The sequence below is a fragment of the Monodon monoceros genome, unplaced genomic scaffold (genome assembly GCF_005190385.1).
Source record: "Monodon monoceros isolate NGI ecotype Baffin Bay Population unplaced genomic scaffold, NGI_Narwhal_1 Super_Scaffold_18, whole genome shotgun sequence".
Taxonomy (NCBI): domain Eukaryota; kingdom Metazoa; phylum Chordata; class Mammalia; order Artiodactyla; family Monodontidae; genus Monodon; species Monodon monoceros.
Window position 1 is genome coordinate 81,461,759 of NW_021703774.1, and position 19,903 is coordinate 81,481,661.

At 34.5% G+C, this 19,903-nt stretch overlaps 1 protein-coding gene across 2 annotated transcripts in view; it reads left to right on the top strand.

Moving 5' to 3' along the window:
* The window catches only part of PTPN22 (protein tyrosine phosphatase non-receptor type 22), a 50,416-nt gene that overhangs the window by 18,649 nt on the left and 11,864 nt on the right, over positions 1-19,903 (top strand). Inside the window, exons 11-17 of one of the 2 annotated variants that reach the window (XM_029229821.1) lie at positions 1,722-1,808; positions 11,672-11,748; positions 11,896-12,713; positions 14,397-14,480; positions 14,629-14,675; positions 16,573-16,600; positions 19,772-19,855. In XM_029229821.1, coding sequence (XP_029085654.1) covers positions 1,722-1,808; positions 11,672-11,748; positions 11,896-12,713; positions 14,397-14,480; positions 14,629-14,675; positions 16,573-16,600; positions 19,772-19,855 — 1,225 coding nt within the window. Of the gene's footprint in view, positions 1-1,721; positions 1,809-11,671; positions 11,749-11,895; positions 12,714-14,396; positions 14,481-14,628; positions 14,739-16,572; positions 16,601-19,771; positions 19,856-19,903 lie in introns of both variants that reach the window. The other variant, XM_029229820.1, reaches the window with a different exon arrangement.

The window sequence follows — 19,903 nt, forward strand, 5'->3', positions numbered from 1 at the left end:
TTCATCAAACATTTATAGGTATTTATTAGGTAAGAGGCATTTTTGCATAATTTGTTAGAACTACTTCGTATTGCTTAAACAGCAAGAAATTAAAGTGTTTAAAGCACTTACAAATGAACTTGCACATAAGTTTAGAAGTAAAACAATTGACAATGGCAGTTCAGATATTTTCATCTAGAAGTTGTAAATTGAGGGGAAAAAATTATGAGCTATTATAATATAAAGCTTCTGTTTGGCCCACACAGGTTTTCCACTAATAGTTAGTGGAAAAAAAGAATTCTTTTTCATCTGTTGCCTGTAGGTGTTTTCTGTATTCAACGTGTAGGGGGGAAAGTTTATGTGAAATGAAAGTATTGGCTGGTTTAGTGCTGTCAGACTTAAAAGAAGGCCGATCCATGTAGATGTATAAAGATTCCAGGAAGTATGCAACCTAGTTGTATAACATTAAATTATAATACTGAATCAATAAATAAAGCCATACTCCATTTCAGAAAAAGTCCATTTCAGACCTACTTTTAAGAGTTGGAAGACAGCTGAAACAATTTTAAGTTAGCCTTCACATTTTGGCATTATCAACAACTATTTGAACAAATCTACCAGCTATAGCTGCTTTTTATGACACTGCTCTAGCCAGGAGATAGATAACACTAACCAGATGAGTGCTTCCTGTCTGATTTTTCTCTCGTCTTAAAAAAATTGAAGAGTGTACCAATGGCTGTGTTGGGTGATATAGACTCTGCATTGTTCTCCTGCTACGATTATTTTTGGAAAAAATTATATTTTGTTTGTATAAGATTGTGTGAAGTGTCATAGAAGACCCTGAATAGGCCCATTCAGATGAAAAGTAGATCCAAAATCAAGTGCTCAAGCAGGTACAGAGGCAAAAACAGAGTGGTAAAAACCCATGAACCTTGTAGAGGTCTCATTTCTCTACAGTGAAATCCCTTTATAACCACAAATTTCCAAACTCTATTTAGGGGTCTACTTTTTTTTGGTATCTTTTCTAAGACAGAATTTCAGCAGCTTGATATAAGTGCACTAAAGTAAGAGTCAAAAGATTGAGGTTCTAACCGAAGACATGGAAATTATTTCTGAATGATCTCGGACAAATTGTAAACAGGGATAACAACCTAGCTACTTTATAGATCGATCGTGAGCCATGTTAAATAATACATCTTGAAGCTATCTATTTAGCCATCAACCACGTCTATCTACCTTTTCCCGCAACAGGTGAATTACAAAAAAAAAAAAAAATGCATCCAGGATGGAATAAAAAACAATTTTTTTTTTGGCTCCATGGCATGTGGGGTCTCAGTTCCCCAGCCAGACATCAAACCCGTTCCCCTTGCAATGGAAGCACAGAGTCTTAACTACTGGACCACCAAGGAAGTTCCTGAAATAAAGATTTTAAAGTGAGCAAGGAAAACAGGATTAGAGAGATTATGGGTGGAAGGAGAGATAAGTAAGAAAGTGGGGTTAGAGCATAAAAAGCATGCTGCAAGGTCATTGTATATTAGCTAGAGGTAGATAAAATAGTTAGCTGTTTCTAGCAGCCTAAAAATGCTTTGAAATCTGACATGGGCTACACAGACATAAGGCACTGTAATTAAACTAATGTTTCAGATCTGCTATACTATGATTTGATTGGTGTTTATATTCCTGAAATCTGGTTAGTTCATGAATTTTTTTGTTTGTTTGTTCTGGTTTGCAATGCTCTTCAGGAACAGTATGAACTGGTCTACAATGCTGTATTAGAACTATTTAAGAGACAGATGGATGTTATCAGGGATAAACACTCTGGAACAGAGGTATATTTTAAATTTGATATTTTGCAAAACAGTTTTTTTCATGTTTGATTTTGGTCAAGGGATTTCAGATTAGTTGCAGGACAACTTATACTTTATCATCACAACTAAATTGGAGTGTCAGGTGTGCATGGGGCTGCACTATAAATCTCCTGTGGAGGACAATTTAATTGAAGTACTTTAACTTAGAAAATTAATCTCTTGGTTAACCTATTGCATACCATTTTCAGCTAAATTTAGAAACAATAGGAGTGAGTTAAAGGGTAAGCATATATTCTGTTTCCATGTTTTAAACAGTTGTGTGGCAATTTAGAAGTGAGAGTGACAATTACAAAGTGAAATTATAGTTGAGTACTGATGTGATTTTTCAGGTTACTCTAGCCTCATTTTGATTGCATATGTGTCATCAAATTTTGAGAATATTTTAGAATAGCTAAAGGATTCTTAGCTGAAAATGTTAGGTATAAAAACAATTATGATTTGACCAAATTCTAATTTAAAAATATTGAGCATTCTAGATATGTTATTTTGATCTCATCACAAAAATTGATGTCAAATATTTACTGTATAATCACAAAGTATTAGATTCTGAGCAAACCTTAATAAGACAAAATTATTGGTTTACCTTCCAGGGTGTACGTAACATATACAAATTAATTTAATTTTTAGTATCTCATTTTTGTATTATGAATCTGAAAATATTCACTGAGAACCTACTGTTTCCACAACATTAGGAATACAAAGTATATAAGACATAACCCTAATATCACAACTCCTATTACTTGAATGATGAAGCACAGGGAGTGAAAGAGAGCCAAAAAACTGTTGAGGTTAGGGAATGAACTAAGCAATCCTATAGTTAATGTCAACTCCGGAGAAACAATGTAGGGGAAGGAGATGGAAACAAGAATATAGTTGCCAGACATTGTTACTTATATCCTGTTCATGCCTGCTTCATTGGCTAGTACTCCCAGAACAAGTTTAAATAATAGAGGTGGTATGCATGACCTAATTTTAATGGGAGAGATTCTCATGTTTCACTACTAAGTGTGATGCTGATTTGATTGGAGATATATTTTTTAATTGTTTAAGAAAGTATTCATTGACTTCTATTTTATTAAGAATTTTTTTTGGAAAGAATGTTGAGTTCTGTCAACTGCATATCTTTGCATTTATAGAATGATCACATGGATTTTCTCCTTTGACATATTGAAACAGTCATATCCTTGGATTTGTTAATATCAAGCCATCCTTGCTCTTAGAATAAAACCTTCCTGAACAAAGAATATTCTCTTAATGTGCTGCTGGAGTACATGGGTTAATATTTTATTTAGGTTCCAGGAAATGTCAGTACTCAGATTTAGCCCAGTAGTAGTGCCATGGCTCCAGGCAGTTGAGTTGTTTGGAGTGTGCCCTTAGTCAATAAATGGGAACATAGGAACATGGTTCAACCTCCCACATAGGGAATTGATTAACACCAGCCAAGGAGGACTTCTGCTTCTGGGAAGATCGAGTAGACATACTTTTCCCTATTCCTTCTACTAAATATAACTAGAAACCCTGGACAATATATACAAAACAAATATAAGAAGACTCTGAAAGATGGAGAGAAGACAGACCACTAGGGACCTTGAGACCTGAGGAATGACATGATGGTGAGTTCTTTTTCCTCATATATCATGGATATGGAACTGAAGGAACCAACAACTTGGAAATGCCAAAAGTGCAGACAAAAAAACCTCAACAAAATCCTGCTCTCTCTAGCCAAAGGACCAGGAAAGGGACAGCCCAGCAAGCCAGAAAATTTTTAGATAATAATTACTCTACTTCAGTCAACACTAAAGAAAAAAATGGCCCCCAACCCTACCTATGCCAGCAAAGTGGAGAACCTAGATTCCCACCCTCACAAAGGCTGTGATAAAGAGAAGGTCAGTGGGTCAGATATGTGTATTCTCTGTCACATCAGAAGGACAGTGCTAATGTGTCATTCTTGTGAGCATTCTAATAAAGAAATACATATATCTGTTTAAAAAAAAAAAGAGAGAAAAGGTTAAGTAAAGAGCTAGGAATTTCATCCCCACTGGCCTGCAATGAGGTTTCCCTGCAGTGTCAGTAGAGACCATGTGGGGAGCCTGACTTTCCACCTGGCAGTAACCCAGTGCCCCCATGACACTCCACTGATGGAGTGTCAGAAGAGGCCTAGTGGAGAGTCAGGACTTTCACCATCATCCAGCAGTAATGAGGCCACCCCGACCACAGTGTCAGTAGAGACCACATGGAGAGCCTCTCCCAAGGTGTCTACCTACAGGTGTCAACAGAGACTGTGAGGAAACTGGTGGAGGTAGAATCTACTTGGCAATAGCAAGGCACTAATGAGGCAGCACCCCCTCCCTCCTCTTTCCCCTGTCAGAATGGATTTGAAAAGGAGAAGCTAAAAGGGAAGGTTTAACTGAGATCCACGGATTTATAACAATACAAAAATATCTAGGTTTCATGTGAAAATCACTTGTCATACCAAGAACCAGGAGGATTGTAAACCAAATGAGTAAAAGACAGTCAATAGATGACAACACTGAGATGACAGAGGTGTAAGATTATCTGACAAAGATTCTAAAGTAGCCATGATTAAAATGCTTCAGTAAACAATTACAAGCATGCTTAAAACAATAGAAAGGCTCATCAAAGAAAGATAAAGACCTGCCAAAGAAACAGAAGATATAAAGAAGAAACAAAAGGAAATTTTAGAGTTGAAAAATAACAGTAATGGAAACAAAATAGCTCAGTAGATGGGCTCAACAGTAGAATACAGGGTACAAGGAAAGAATTAATGAACTGAAAGACAAAACAATAGAAATTGCCCAATCTAAACAACAGAAATAAAATAAACTAAAAAATAAAATAAAAATAAAAAGTAGACAGAGCCATAGGAAACTAAGTGACTGTAACAAAAACCCTAGCATTAGTGTCATCGACGTCCAAGAAGGAAAGGAGAAAAAAGACGTGTCTAAAAAATTACTGAAAGAATCATCATAATTAAACTTCTGAAAACTAAATACAAAAATTCTAGGAAGCAGCCAAAGAAAAATGATCTTAACTCTAGGGGAAAAACAATTAGAATGAAAGTGAATTTGTCATCATAAACCATGGAGGCCAGAAGGAAGTGGCACAGTATTTTACAAGTGCTGAAGGAAAAAAGCTGTCAACAGAATCCAATACCCAGTAAAAAAAACATCCTTCAGGAATGAAGGGGAAATCAAGACAGTCTCAGATGAAGAAAAACTAAGAGAATTTGTTGCCAGTAGACCTACCCTAAAAAAAAAAAAAAAAAGGCAGAGGAAGTTTTGTAAATAGAAAGGAAATGATGAAAAAAGGAAGAACATGGTAAGCAACATGGGTAAATATAATAGGTTTTCCTTCTCCTCTTGAGTTTTCTAAATTGCTTAATAATTGAAGCAAAAATTATAACACTGATGTGGTTCTAAATGTATTAGAGGAAATATTTAAGACAATTATACTGTAAAAAAAAGGAAGGGTTAGGCATGTAAAGGGAGGTAACACTTCTGTATTGAACTAGTAAAATGATAACACGTATAGGCTTTGATAAGTTATGAATATATAATATAATAACTAGAGCGACCCCTACAAAAACTGTACAAAGATATATCTTAAAAAACACTATAGGTAAATCAAAATGAAATTCCAAAGATGCAGGAAAGAGAAAAAGGCAGGAAAAAGAAAAGAGAAATGAGAAACAGAGAGAAAAAACAGAAAACAAAATATAAAGTTGGAGACTTAAGCCCTACCATATTAATAATTAAATTAAATGTAAATGGTACAAATACACCAATTAACAGATTGGCAGAGTGTATTGAAAACATGACCCAACTATATGATGTCTATAAGAAACACACTTCAAATATATAGGTTGGTTTAAAATAAAGGATTGGAAAAAAGATATATCCTGTAAACATTAATAAAAGGAAAGCAGAAGTAGCTATATTAATACCAGATAGACTTCAGAGTAAAGAAAATTATCACAGTTAGGGAGGGAAATTGTATAATGATAAAAGGGTCAATCCCCCAATAAGATATAGCAATCCTAAGTGTGTATGGACCAAACAGAGCTGCAAGATACGTGAAGCAAAAACTGATAGAACTAAAAGGAGCAATAGAAAACCCCACAGTTATAGTTGGAGACTTCAAAACCGCTCTCTCAAGAACTGATAGAAAACTCAACAGAAAGTCAGCAAGAATATATGAGAACTTAACACCATCTACTAACAGGATCAAATAGATTATTTATAGGATGCTCCACCCAACAATACAAGGATATACATTCTTTTCAAGTGCTGATTGAACATATACCAAGATGGATCATATCCTGGGCCATTAAACAATCTCAAAAATATAAAGAACTGATATCATATAGAATGTATTCTCTGACTACTGTGGAATCAAACTAGAAGTCAATGGCAGAAGATAACAAGAAAAGATCCAAACACTTGGAAACTATACCAGACTCTTCTAAATAATTCATTGAATCAGAAAGGAAGTTTCAAAGGAAATTTCTAAAAAACACATTGAACTGAATAAAAATGAGAATACCACATATCGAAATTTGTCGGACAGAGCTCCAGTAGCGCTGGGAGGGAAGTTTATAGCCACCTACATGCATACATTAGAAAACAGTAAATGTCTCAAATCAATAATCTGAGCTCCCACTTTACGAATCTAGGGGGAAAAAAAAGAGTGAAATAAACCCAAGAGAAACAGAAGGAAGGAAATACTAAAGAGTATAAATCAATGAAATTGAAAACAGGAAAACAAAAAGAAAAATCAGTGAACCAATGATCTGGTTCTTTGAAAAGATCAGCAAAATTGATGAACTTCTAGGAAGAATATAAAGGAAAAAAGGGAAAAAAATAAAAATTACCAATATCAGGAATGTAAAAGGGGCTATTTCTACAGACTTTGCAGGTATCAAAAGGATAATAAAGGATATAGTATGAACAACTCAACACATACACATATGACAACTTAGATAAAATAATGTATGACTTCCTCAAAAAACACAAACTACCACAGCTCACTCAACATGAAATAACTTGAATAGCCTCATAATGATAAAGAAAACTGAATTCATAATTTCAAAATTTCCCAAAAAGAAATATCCAGGCTCACATAGTTTCACTTGAGAATTCTACCAAATCTTTAAGAAAGAATTAACACCAATTTTACACAATCTTTACCAGAAAATAGATGAGGAGGAGACAATTCTCCATTCATATTTTTTATTGTGGTAAAACTACAGTATTTTTACCACTATGGAAAAAATTACCATTTTAACCACTTTAAAATATGAGTGACATTTAGTACCTTCACAATGTGTGTGACCATCATTACTGTTTATTTCTAGAAATTTTTCATCATTCTAAACAGAAACTCTCCATCCCCTGTATCTGAACCCCTAATAGTTTCTATTCTACTTTCTGTCTCTATGAATTTGCCTATTCTAGGTACATGATATAAGTGTAGTCATATATTTACTCTTTTTATCTGGATTATTTCATGTAACATAATGTTTCAAGGTTCATCCATTTTATAACATATATCAGAATTTCATTCCTTTTTATGGCTTTATAATGTTCCATTGTGTGTAATACCACATTTTACTTACCCGTTCATCTGTTGATGGACACTTGGGTTGTTTCCACCTTTTGGCTATTGTGAATAATGCTCTTATAAAAATTGGTGTACAAATACTTGTTCAAGTCCCTATTTTAAATTCTTTTGGGTATATACCCAGGAGTGGAATTGCTGGATCATGCAGTAATTCTATGTTTAATTTTTTAAGGTACTGCCACACTGTTTTTCACAGTGGCCGCAAAATTTTACATCCCCACCAGCATTGCACAAAGGTTCCAATTCTTCCACCTTCTTGCTAACGCTGGGTATTTTCTGTTTTTTTTGTTTGTTTGTTCTTGGTTTTTAAGATAATAGCCATCCTAATGAGTGTGAAGTGGTATTTACGACCTTGATTTTCATTTCCCTAATGATTAGTGATGTTGAACAGCTTTTCATGTGCTTACTGGCCTTTTGTACATCTTCTTTGGACAAATATCTATCCAAGTCCTTTTGCTCTTTTTTTCTCTAGGTTTTCTTTGTGGTAAAATATACATAAAATTTACTACCTTAACCAATTTTAGGTGTACAGTTCAGTGATATTAAGTACATTCATATTATTGTGCAACCATCACCACCATCCATTTCCAGAACTCCTTTCATCTTGCAAAACTGAAAGTTTATACCCATTAAACACTAACTCCCCATTCCTCCCTAAGCCCAGCCCTTAGCAACCACCATTCTGCTTTCTCTCCCTATGAATTTGACTACTCTAGGTACCTCACCAGTACTTGTTAGTTTTTGCTTTTGTTTGTTTTTTAGATAATAGCCACCCTAATGGGTGTAAAGTAGTATCTCATTGTGGTTCTGGTTTACATTTTCCTGGTTAGTGATGTTAAGCGGACTCTCAACCACTGCGCCACCAGGGAAGCCCTCTCTGCATGAATTTTAAGATGAGGTTTTCTATTTCTGCAGAAGCACCTTTGGAATTTTTATAGGGATTGCATTGAATCTGTAGATCACTTTGGGTAATGTTATCATAACAATATAATATCTTCCACTTCATGAACATCGAATGTCTCTCTATTTATTTTATTTGTCAGCAATGGTTTGTAGTTTTCAGTATATAAGTCTTTCACTTCCTTGGTTAAGTTTATTCCTTAGTATGTATATTTTTGATATATATATATATATATATTAGAATTGCTTTCCTAATTTCCTTTTCAGAATGTTTATTGCTGATAAACAATAATAAACAGTATAGTAGTGCAACTGGTTTTTGTGTGTTGATTATATATTCTGCAATTTTGCTGAATTGGTTTATTAGCTCTAGCATTTTTTTTTGTGGGTGTGTGTGGAATCTTTCAACATATAAAATTATGTCATCTGCAAATGAAGGTAACTTTACTTCCTCCTTTCCCATTTTGATGCCTTTATTTGTTTGTTTGTTTGTTTTCTTACCTAATTGCTCTGGCTAGAACTTCTGGTATTATGTTGAATAAAAATGGCAAGAATTGGCATCCTTGTCTTATGCCTGATCTTGGGGAAAAGCTTTCAGTCCTTCATCTTTGAGTATGATATTAGCTGTGGGGTTTTCATATATGGCCTTTATCATGTTGAGGAAGTTCCCTTATATTCCCAGTTTATTAAGTATTTTCATCATGAATTTGTCAAATTTTTTTCTGCATCAATTGATATGATCATGTGGGTTTCTTCTCCTTAATTCTATTAATATGATATATTACACTGATTAATTTTTGAATGTTGAACCATCCTTGCACTCTGGAAATAAATCTCACTTGGTCAAGGTGTGTAATCCTTTTACTATGCTGAACGCAGTTTGCTAGTATTTTATTGAGGACTTTTGCATCAATATTCATAAAGAATATTGGTCTGTGGTTTTCTTTTGCCTGTAGCATCTTTGTCTAGCTTTGGCAACAGGGAATTACTGTCTTCATTGAATGACTTAGGAGTGTCATTCAAGTTTTAGGAAGAGTTTGTGCAGGATTGGTGTTTATTCTTCCTTAAATGGTACAATTCACCAATGAAGCCATCTGGTCCTGGACTTTTCTTTGTTGGGAAAATATTTGATTACTGATTCAGCCTACTTATTAGTTGTAGGTGTATTTAGATTTTCCATTTCTTTCTGAGTCAGTTTTGGTTGATCATATGTTTTTAGGAATTTGTCCATTTAATCCAGGTTATACAATTTGTTGGCATACAATTATTCATATTATAATCTTATACTTTTTGTTTCTGTGAAATTAGTAGAAATGTCCCCACTTTTATTTCTGTAATTTGAGATTTTAGCAATTTCAGTCTTCTCTTTTTCCCTTAGTCAGTCTCTAGCTAAAGGTTTGTGAATTTTACAGATCTTTACAAAGGATCAAATTTTGGTTTTGTTGGTTTTCTCCATTGTTTTCTCTATTTCATTTATCTCTGCTCTAATCTTTTAATATTTCTTTCCTTCTGCTAGCTTTGGGTTTAGTTTGTTCTTATTCTAGTTCCTTAAGGTATAAAGTTAGGTAATTAATTTGAAATCTTTCTTCCAGGCATTCACAGCTGTAAATTTACCTCTAAGCACTGCTTTCACTGTATTCCATACATTTTGGTATGATGTATTTTCATTCATTTCTAAGTATTCTCTAATTTCTATTGTGATTTCTCCTTTGACCCATTGGTTGTTTAAGAGTGTTTAATTTGCACATACTTGTGAATTTTCCAGGTTTCCTTCTGTTATTGATTTCTAGTTTCAATCCATTATGATTGAAAACGATACTTTGTATGACTTCTCTCTTTTAAAATTTATTAAAGCTTGTTTTGTGGCCTAACATCTGGTCTATCCTGGAGAATGTTCCATATATGTTTGAGAAGAATGTATGTTTTGTTGGATAGAGTGTTCTATGAGTGTTTATTAGTTCTTATTTGTTTACATGATTGTTCATGTCTGTCCTCTCTCTCCTTGTTGATCTGATTTTTCTATTCATTATTGAATGTGGAGTATTAAAGTCTCTGTATCAGTTTACTAGGCTTGCTGTAACAAGTACCACAAACTAAGGAGGGCTTAAAACAACAAATTAATTTTCTCACAGTTCTGGAGTCACCAAGTCTAAAATTGAGGTGTCAGCAAGGCCATGCTCTCTCTCATAGCTCTAGGGGAAGAATCTTCCTTGCCTATTGCTATTTTTTGGTTTTTCCAGCAATCCTTGTTGTTCTTTGGCTTGCAGATACATTACTGCAGTCCAGTCTCTGCCTCCATCATCACACCATATTCTCCCTGTGTGTCTCTGAGTCTCTCTTTTCTCTTTTTGTAAGGACACAAGTCATTGCATTAGGGCCCACCCTAATCCAATATGACCTCATCTTAACTAATTACATCTGCAAAGACCCTATTTCCAAATAAGGTCACATTCACATATTTCAGGGATTAGATTTCAACATATCTTTTTGAGAGTCACAATTAAACCCACTGCAGGTGGAATCTTATAATTGCTGACTTTTTAAAAAAACATATTGAAACATCCCCAAAGGCCGGATATATTGTACAATTGATGGTAGCTTGGATTCCATGAGGCATAGTAACAAATTTCATAATGTGATAATTCCTATGAAGAAAATAAAGATTGAGAATGTTTGGGCAAGTGGGTGGGAGTGTGATTTTAGGTTGAGTGGTCAGGGAAGGTTTCCTTATGTAGGTGACTTTTAAGTAGAGAATAATTACTTAGAAAGAGCCAGCCATGCAAAATCTGGAGCAAAAGTATTTCAATCAGAGGGAATAGTAAGAGTAAAAGCCTCAAATTGGTAACGAGTTTGGTATGCTTATGGAATGGAAAGAAAACCAGTACAGCTGAAGCACAGTAAGGAAGAAAAATGTAGAACAAGATAAGTATGAGGACATAACATAAAAGGTTGAGATGATGAAAGTTCTGAAAGTAAAGTGTTCTTGAGAATAAAGTTGTATTTTAAATAAACAACATTTTAGAACTTCCACATATGAAAAGATGATGCTATAAGCAAATCCTTCTTAATTTCTATAACACTGTTTAATCCTTTATTTTGATCCTTTTGATTTCAGTATGTGACCAAGTTATTGCTGGGTTCAATATTTTGGAAACTCATATGACTCTTTCATGAATTATTTTAAATCTTTATATTTTCTGAAAAATAACTTTTTAGTCTTATGAATGCTAAAATCTCTTGTGGTCATTGCTTCACTAAAAAACAATCTCTTACTTCTCTTGAAGATTCAAGCAAAGTATTCAGTTTCTAAGCAAAATCCCAATCTAGAAGCAGATTCTTATTCTCCTAATTTACCAAAAAGGTGAGTATAATTTTACACATCTAAATGTTGTCTAATTGTGTCTGGGAGGAAAATCTCATGCTTATATCTCATTGTGATGCTGAGAAGAGGATATGGGAAGAGACCTCTTTGGGATATGGTATCATCATTACTTTCTTTTTGTTTCAGCATCATAAAAGAAGCAAAAGTGATGAACCAGCAGAGCAAAGGAAGGATAAGGGTGAAAAGTGCAGAAGCTTCTTCCTTTGACCTCAGGATTTCTGAAATAAATGAAAAGGAAGGGTTAGTAATGCACCCTTCTAAACAGAGCAGTTCTTTAGAGTTTTTGGAGCTAAATTGTGGTTGTAACAAAAATGCTGACACAACCATGAAATGGGAGAGAAAGGTATTCCCAATAGCTGGGGAGCCTCTTCAGAAGCATCAAAGTTTGGACTTGAGCTCCATTTTGTTTGGAGCACGTCCTAACTCTAAACTTGTAAATGCAGCAGTAAGATGTTTTAATTTAAAGAGGCCAATAATGCGGACCAAATCAACTCCCTTTGAATTGATGCAACAGAGAGACACCAAAGAGTTGGACGTCGAGGAAAATTTTTATTTGGAATCTCACCCACACAATTCTTATCTTGAGCAGGCTCAAAAAGTGATGCATGTTTCTTCAGCAGAACTGAATTATTCACCATCATATGACTCTAAGCATCAAATGTGCAATGCCTCTAAAGCAAAGCAGCATGAATCTGGTGCTTTTAAAGTACTTTCTTACATGTCTTTAGTAGAAGATCCTTATTTTTCATCATTGTCTCCAAGTAGTGCTGGTTCTAAGATGTCTCTTGATTTACCTGAGAAGCAAGATAAAACTGTTTTACCTTGTTCTTCACTGCCAAAATCTTCTACAACCCTCTTTCCTTATTACAATTCACATGATTCTTCAGCACTGAATCCTCCGACCAATTTCCCCCCGCCACTGAACCAAGAGACAGCAGTAGTAGGTAAGTTATTTTAAAAAGTTTGTACAGCATTTTAGATTTGACTTTGTTTCTATAAGATTTGGTTTTGTCTTACCCCCCCTCACCCTCTTATCCTTCTCTGCTTCCTTCTCCTTTTTCTTCTCAAAAAAAATAAATTCCATGAGTGTTTTGATGATGTGATGAGTTGAAAATAGCAATAACAAATACATAACATTCCATGAAACAAGCAATAGTGGAGGCAATCAGATCTCGTACAGGACCTATGCCAGCCGGCGTGCTTCTAAAGGCAGCAGTCCTCATTCCTAGAAGTGTCTATCAAATGTCCACACTTTTGTTATACAGCAGAAACTAACACAACATTGTAAAGCAATTATACTTCAGTAAAGATGTTAAAAAAAAAGTCCACAATTTATCCTTAGCATGCAGAAGCAACTTCCAAAAGAACATCAGAAAAGATTTGATCAACAGCACCACATGGTCACTCAGAATTTTTGTTGGAGAATCATGTGTGTATACTAAATTGAACAGATTGCTAAGAATTGAATTCTCTTCCTGCAGGAGTTGGAAGAGGAGGACTTGATTTCCTCTTGTCCTTTTATAATAACTTTATAGATGAGGATACATGTTCAGTATTCTGTATGATATTTTAATCTTATAAGACTTTAATTTCATATTTTATATCTTATAGTTCTGTATTTTTGCATATTATGCATATTGTTTCATATTACTGAGTGGTTTGAAAGTAGGAGTAAATACTTGGTTAGATAATTATAATAGTTTGATATGAAAGAAGATGCTGTGAAAGAAGAGTTAAAGCAAGTTTAACTCTCTTAGATATGTCATCAGAAATTTATAAAGAACGGTTCACCTAGGTAGGAAGTAGAGAAAGCTTTTTCTCTATGACATTATTTACTGTACAGAGTTCCTCAATAGATACGTAGATGCCTAGTTTTGTTATAAAAATATTCCATCTGGATCTAGTTTCTTCTTTGGTTAGAAGGAAGGATTACATACTTTGATCTTGTTTTATGATTTAAAAAAATTTTATTTTTCTAGATACCTATAGTTCCTTAAACTTCCCTGAGTGTCAGCATTAGGAACCAAATCCTTATCTTCAAGGATTGTAGCAACATTGACATGTGTGCCATCTGGTGGCAGTTTCTCATAATAGCATTTAAATTCTATAAAAATTCTGAATACTTCTATAGAAATATAGAAAACCATGTTATACCATTTTTTTGTAAACAGGAAAAATATCAATATTCTTAATTCTATAAGAATGAAGAATAGACACTAAAATCTTTGTGATTTTTACCTGCTCTGTAATTGAATCTTTGGCATGTCAACGTGCTTTATGATGTTGTATATTCGATGTAAAACAAAAGGCAAGAGTTACGGAGAAAACAATCCAAAGCTTCCTAAATTAATATAAGATGTTACCTTATGTTAACTGATACTCAGTGACTTAATCAAAATACCTTTGAGCTTTTAAAAGAAACAATAAATCTTGAAGAAGAATCAAAATCCTCCTGGGTTTCCAATTTAGGATTAGAGAATTTATGTTGTTTTCTCCTTGAGTGAACAGATACCAGCTTAAATATATTAATGATGCTTGACATAATTTGTATCAAGATTAGAATATAAGAATTTTCTTTGGATTTTTCTAATTAAACATTTTGATTATATTTCGGGCATTTTGGATAGCAACTTCTCCAAGAATAGATGATGAAATTCCCCCTCCACTTCCTGAACGGACACCTGAATCTTTTATTGTGGTAGAGGAAGCTGGTGAGTACAGTTCAGTAAGTGTAAAATAAAGTGTGGATTAACTATATTACTTCTTAGGTCCTCTCAATATTCTGTGTGCTATTGCTGAGTAACAATTGCTCTCTAAAACTACAGCACTAAAATTGAAACATATTTACTTTTGTTACAGGAGAATTCCCCCTGGATATTCCCAACTCTTTAACTTCAGCTGTGAAGGTAAAAATTGGAACATCACTAGAATGTAGTAGAACATCTGAATCAAAGAAATTTGATGATTTGGTAAGACTTAGACCAAGCAAGGTCAATAACATTTTTCTGATTCTACTCACTTGGATTCAGTGGACTATAGTCCTATTCCTTATATATATATTTTTTCATAAATTTACTTATTTATTTATTTTTGGCTGCATTGGGTCTTCGTTGCTGCGCGCAGGCTTTTCTCTAGCTGCGGTGAGCGGGGGCTACTCTTCGTTGCGGTGCGCGGGCTTCTCATTGCAGTGGCTTCTCTTGTTGCAGAGCGTGGACTCTAGGCACACGGGCTTCAGTAGTTGTGGCACTCAGGCTCAGGAGTTGTGGCTTGCGGCCTCTAGAGTGCAGACTCTGTAGTTGTGGAGCACGGGCTTAGTTGCTCCTCGGCATGTGGGATCTTCCTGGACCAGGGCTCGAACTCATGTCTCCTGCACTGGCAGGCAGATTCTTTACCACTGCGCCACCAGGGAAGCCCCTTCCTTTTATTTTAAACACCTATCACTTAGTAAATCCTAAGCGGATACTATTTATAAAACAATGTGCTAGAGGATGTGGGGGATAAAAAGATGTATAAGACACAATTATTGCCCTTAAGAAACTTATAGTTCAGTAATGGGGATATAGCATGTGTACACAAGTCTTTATTTTTGTCTGTATTTATTATAACAAGGCAAATATAATCAGTACCATATGGAAGATAAGAACTTTGAAACTGTGAGAGATCCCTTCAGGTTGGAAGTGATCAAGGAAGACAGTGAAAGAAGAAACATTTGACTTTATTCTTTAAGGACAGTTAAGGCAAAATAATTGTTTCATAAGTAGATTGCTTGTTCATAGCAGTCATCTGGTAGGCTGTTTCTTGTGAGCTGTGATAACACAGAGAGTAGTTTTTTAAAAAAAAATAACAGATGTCTATATTATTTAAGATAAACCTTTTGGAATAATGTTCCCTGCTTCTAGAAGAAAAACCTATACCTCCAACAATCTGTTATTCATTAGTATATAATTCTATGAACCAACTATCTTAAAATTTCAGAGATCAGAAAAGTAATTAACTAAAACATTTAAACACGCTTACAATTGCAGTGCTGGTGGGCAAATATTCCCTGCCTTTTAAATTACACATTTTTAAAAAATTTATTTTATTTATTTATCTTTAGTTGTGTTGGGTCTTTGTTGCTGCATGCGGGCTTTTTCTAGGTGCGGCGAGCGAAGGCTACTCTTCGTTGTGGTGCATGGGCTTCTCATTGCGATGGCTTCCCTTGTTGCAGGGCATGGGCTCTAGGTGCACGGGCTCAGTAGTTGTGGCTCGCAAGCTCTAGAGCGCAGGCTCAGTAGTTGTGCCACACGGGCTTAGTTGCTCCGTGGCATGTGGGATCTTCCTGGACAAGGGCTCAAACCCATGTCCTCTGCATTGATAGGTGGATTCTTAACCACTGCGCCACCAGGGAAGCCCTTAAATTACACTTTTAATGTGCTAGTAACTGTTACTATTATTGCTAATGGTCTTTATCTTAACAACTCCCAGAGTAAAGAACAATCACTACTTTTTCAGTGTCATGAAGTAATTTCAGTGGCAACAACCTTACCTGGAATTAAATTTTCAGGGAAATGTTCTGAGTAGGAAGGAAATAACTATAAAAAGGATCAATTTAGGACCAATATTCATGACATATACAAATCACTGTAGGAGTGGATGATTCTTCACAGTTCAGCACATTTATAAATTAGGAAAAATAGTGTCAACATTTCATAACTCTCTCTATTGGTATATGAAATGTAATTTTAAAATGCTATTTATTGCTTTGAGTTTATAGATTTCTATACATGTTCTTCTTTCACTTTGACTTTCTTTCTTTTTCAGAGTGTAAAACCCCAGAGTCCCAAATCAGGTAAAAAATTTTCTTTGGCTTTAGATGACATTTAGCCCTAAGAATTTGTACTGCAAGAATGGCTCATTAAGTTTAGAGTAATTCACCTTAGGAGATGGCTTGGTTTCCATAATAGCTTCCACTATTTATTGATTTATTACTGGTTTTCCTAGGTTAGTAATTTTGTTTTGTCAAGGGCAAAAGGAAGACAGGATTTTAGAATTCTGCTCCTTGATATATAGCCCTAAAAAAAAAAAAAAAAAAACCCAAACTATTTTAGATACAATCTCTTAAAACTTTGCAGCAGTTCCATTTTACTGTTTTTATCGTTGTTAACAGTGTGATTCTAAAAAGTTATTTCTGGTCACTTAGGTCTTTAACTTGTCACTGCTTCTTAGTACTTTCTTGCTTGTTTTATACATTGAATAACAACATCAACAGCAAACATCCTTTGAACACTGATAGGTACTTTACATACATTATAACAGGTAGTAGTTGCCCTTAACACATTTATTCATATTAACATATTGCTCAAATACGTAAGTAAGCAGTATAACATAGAGGTTAAAAAGCATGAGCTTTGGTGTCAGGCAGACTTTCATTCAAATCCCCAGCCTACCAATAGTTATCAAAATCTATGACCTTGGTTACATTACATACTTTATCGATTTTTCTCACTTATAAAATGAGGATAATAGAACTCCCCTTCTAAGAGGATTTTTGTGAGGATCTAGTGAGATAAAGCATATAAAGCTTTTAGCACAGTGGTTGTCAAATAATAAGCTCTCATTAAATGTTACCTATTATAATTTTTATTAGGTAATTATTAAATGAACATTTCCTAAGCAAGTTCCGTGTGCCTTATACAGTGTTAGAATAGGCAGAATATTTAAGAAAGGGCGCTGCTTAATGATTATATATGTATTCAAATTGGGTAGACAAAATTAACCCTCACTTGGAACCATTCAGTGATAATCTATGTGGCACTGATTATCATCACCAGGAATCTGGAATAAAGAAAGGTATCACTGGGGTGGTTAGGAAAGGCTTGAGTAGGTGAAAGAAATTTAAGAATATGGATAGAGGAAAAAAGAGGGAATTCCAGGAGCAGGGATCAGAGTAACAGTGACTCAAAGGTAAAAATAAGCATGATGGGTACAGAGAAATGGTAAGTAGGTTAATTTAATTGCAACAGAGGTTCTATTATAGGGAAATATGGAAACTAAATTTGGATAGATAAAATGTGGGAAAATTCCAAAGGACTTAAAAGCTAGGCAGATGAAATATCCACAACAGACAAATCTATGTATAGAGAAAGCAGATTTGTGGTTGCCAATCTAATCTGGAGGGAATGGGGAGAGACTGCTAAATGAGTGTGGAGTTTCTTTTCAGGACAATTAAAATTTTGGAACTAGATTGTGGTGATGATTGCACATCACTGTGAATGTACTAAATGTCATTAACGGCAAATTTTGTTACGTGTATTTTATCACACACGAAGCTTGGCAGAAGAATTTAAATTTAATTCAGTAAGCAATAAACATTGTAGGTTCTTCGTCAGGGGAGTATTAAGATGAAAATGGTGTTTTGGGAAGGTATTTGGCAGGATATCGCTACCTGAAAGTTATAGTCTCATAATATTTCCTAAAATCAAACGGGAAGGTGATAAGCTACTTCAGAGTAGTTATCAAATATTTATCAAATGCCTACTATATGCCAGTTATTGTATTAGGTGATGGAAATAAGTATTGCACTTAATTTTTGCATATTACCCAGCATATAAGGAATAAACAAGAGAACTTTCTTTATAGGTAAGTCCTAAGACGTGAAAAACCCAATGACCAAAGACAGATAAAACTCTAGCACTTAACCACATACTCATTTTCAAAAGACATTAATAGGGACTTCTCTGGCAGTCCAGTGGTTACAACTCTGCGCTTCCAATGCAGGGGGTGCGGGTTCGATTCCTGGTCAGGGAACTAAGATGGCACCTGCCACACGGTGTGGCCAAAAAATTAAAAAAAATAAAAGACATTAATAAAGTATATAATTATACTTAGCGCTGTATAATGAGAAGCATACAGCAATAGAACACCATTTGTGTCTCTAGGACTTACGTTATGGGAAAATAGCTCCATTATTTAAAATTCTTTATCATGGAAATTTTCAAACACACAGTTTAAATCTACCATAATAACAGTAATCACACTAATAAAATTAATAATAATTCCTTCATATTATCTAATATCCAGACTTTGTTCAATTTTCTCAAACTGTCTCAAACATGTCTTTTTACAGTTGGTTTATGTGAAGCTGGATTCAAACAAAGTCTGCACATTGCCTTTGGTTTATATGTTTCTTAAGCCTTTTAAAGTTTGTAACAGTTCTTCTTTTTGTTTTCTCATGCCATTTATTTGTTGAGGGAATGGGCCATTTGTCCTTAAGATTGCTAATATTCTGGATTTAGCTGTTTGTATCCTCATGGTTCTATTTAACATGTTCCTCTATCTCCAGGATTCTCTGTAAAATTGTAGTAAGATTAGAAGCTTGACTAAATTCAGGTTCAATTTCTTTTGAAGAATACTTTTGTAAGTGAGCTACAAGTTTGTGATGAGGCATAGGCTCATTGGTGAAAGAGCTAGAATAACAAAGTTCTTGAGGCTCCAGTCAATGTTCAGATAATTTTTTATTTGGCTGTTGTAGGTTAATATTGAAAAATTGGAAAAATTATACAAAACCAAAAAGGGATTTTTAAAAATAATTTTTATTGGAGTATAGTTGATTTACAATGTTGTATTAGTTTCAGGAATACAGCAAAGTGAATCAGTTATACATACACATATATCCACTCTTTTTTAGATTCTTTTCCCATATAGGCCATTATAGAGTACTGAGTAGAGTTCCCTGTGCTATACAGTAGGTCCTTATTAGTTATCTATTCTATATATAGTAATGTGTATATGTCAATCCCAGTCTCCCAATTTATTCCTCCCCCAACTTCCCCTTTGGTGACCATAAATTTGTTTTCTACATCTGTGATTCTGTATTTTGTGAATAAGTTGATTTGTACCATTTTTTAGATTCCATGTATAAGCAATATCATATGATATTTGTCTCAAAAAGGGATCTTGACTTAGGACTTTTAATTGATGAATTTTTTTTTTTTTGCTTTGTTGTATACTCTTTTCATAGATAGACATCAAGATCGTTCTTCTTCCCTGCCACCTCCACTGCCAGAAAGAACCTTAGAGTCCTTCCTTGTTGCTGATGAAGATTGTAAGTGGCAGTGCTCTCTCTCAAAAAAGTTATAAAAATGAGACCATT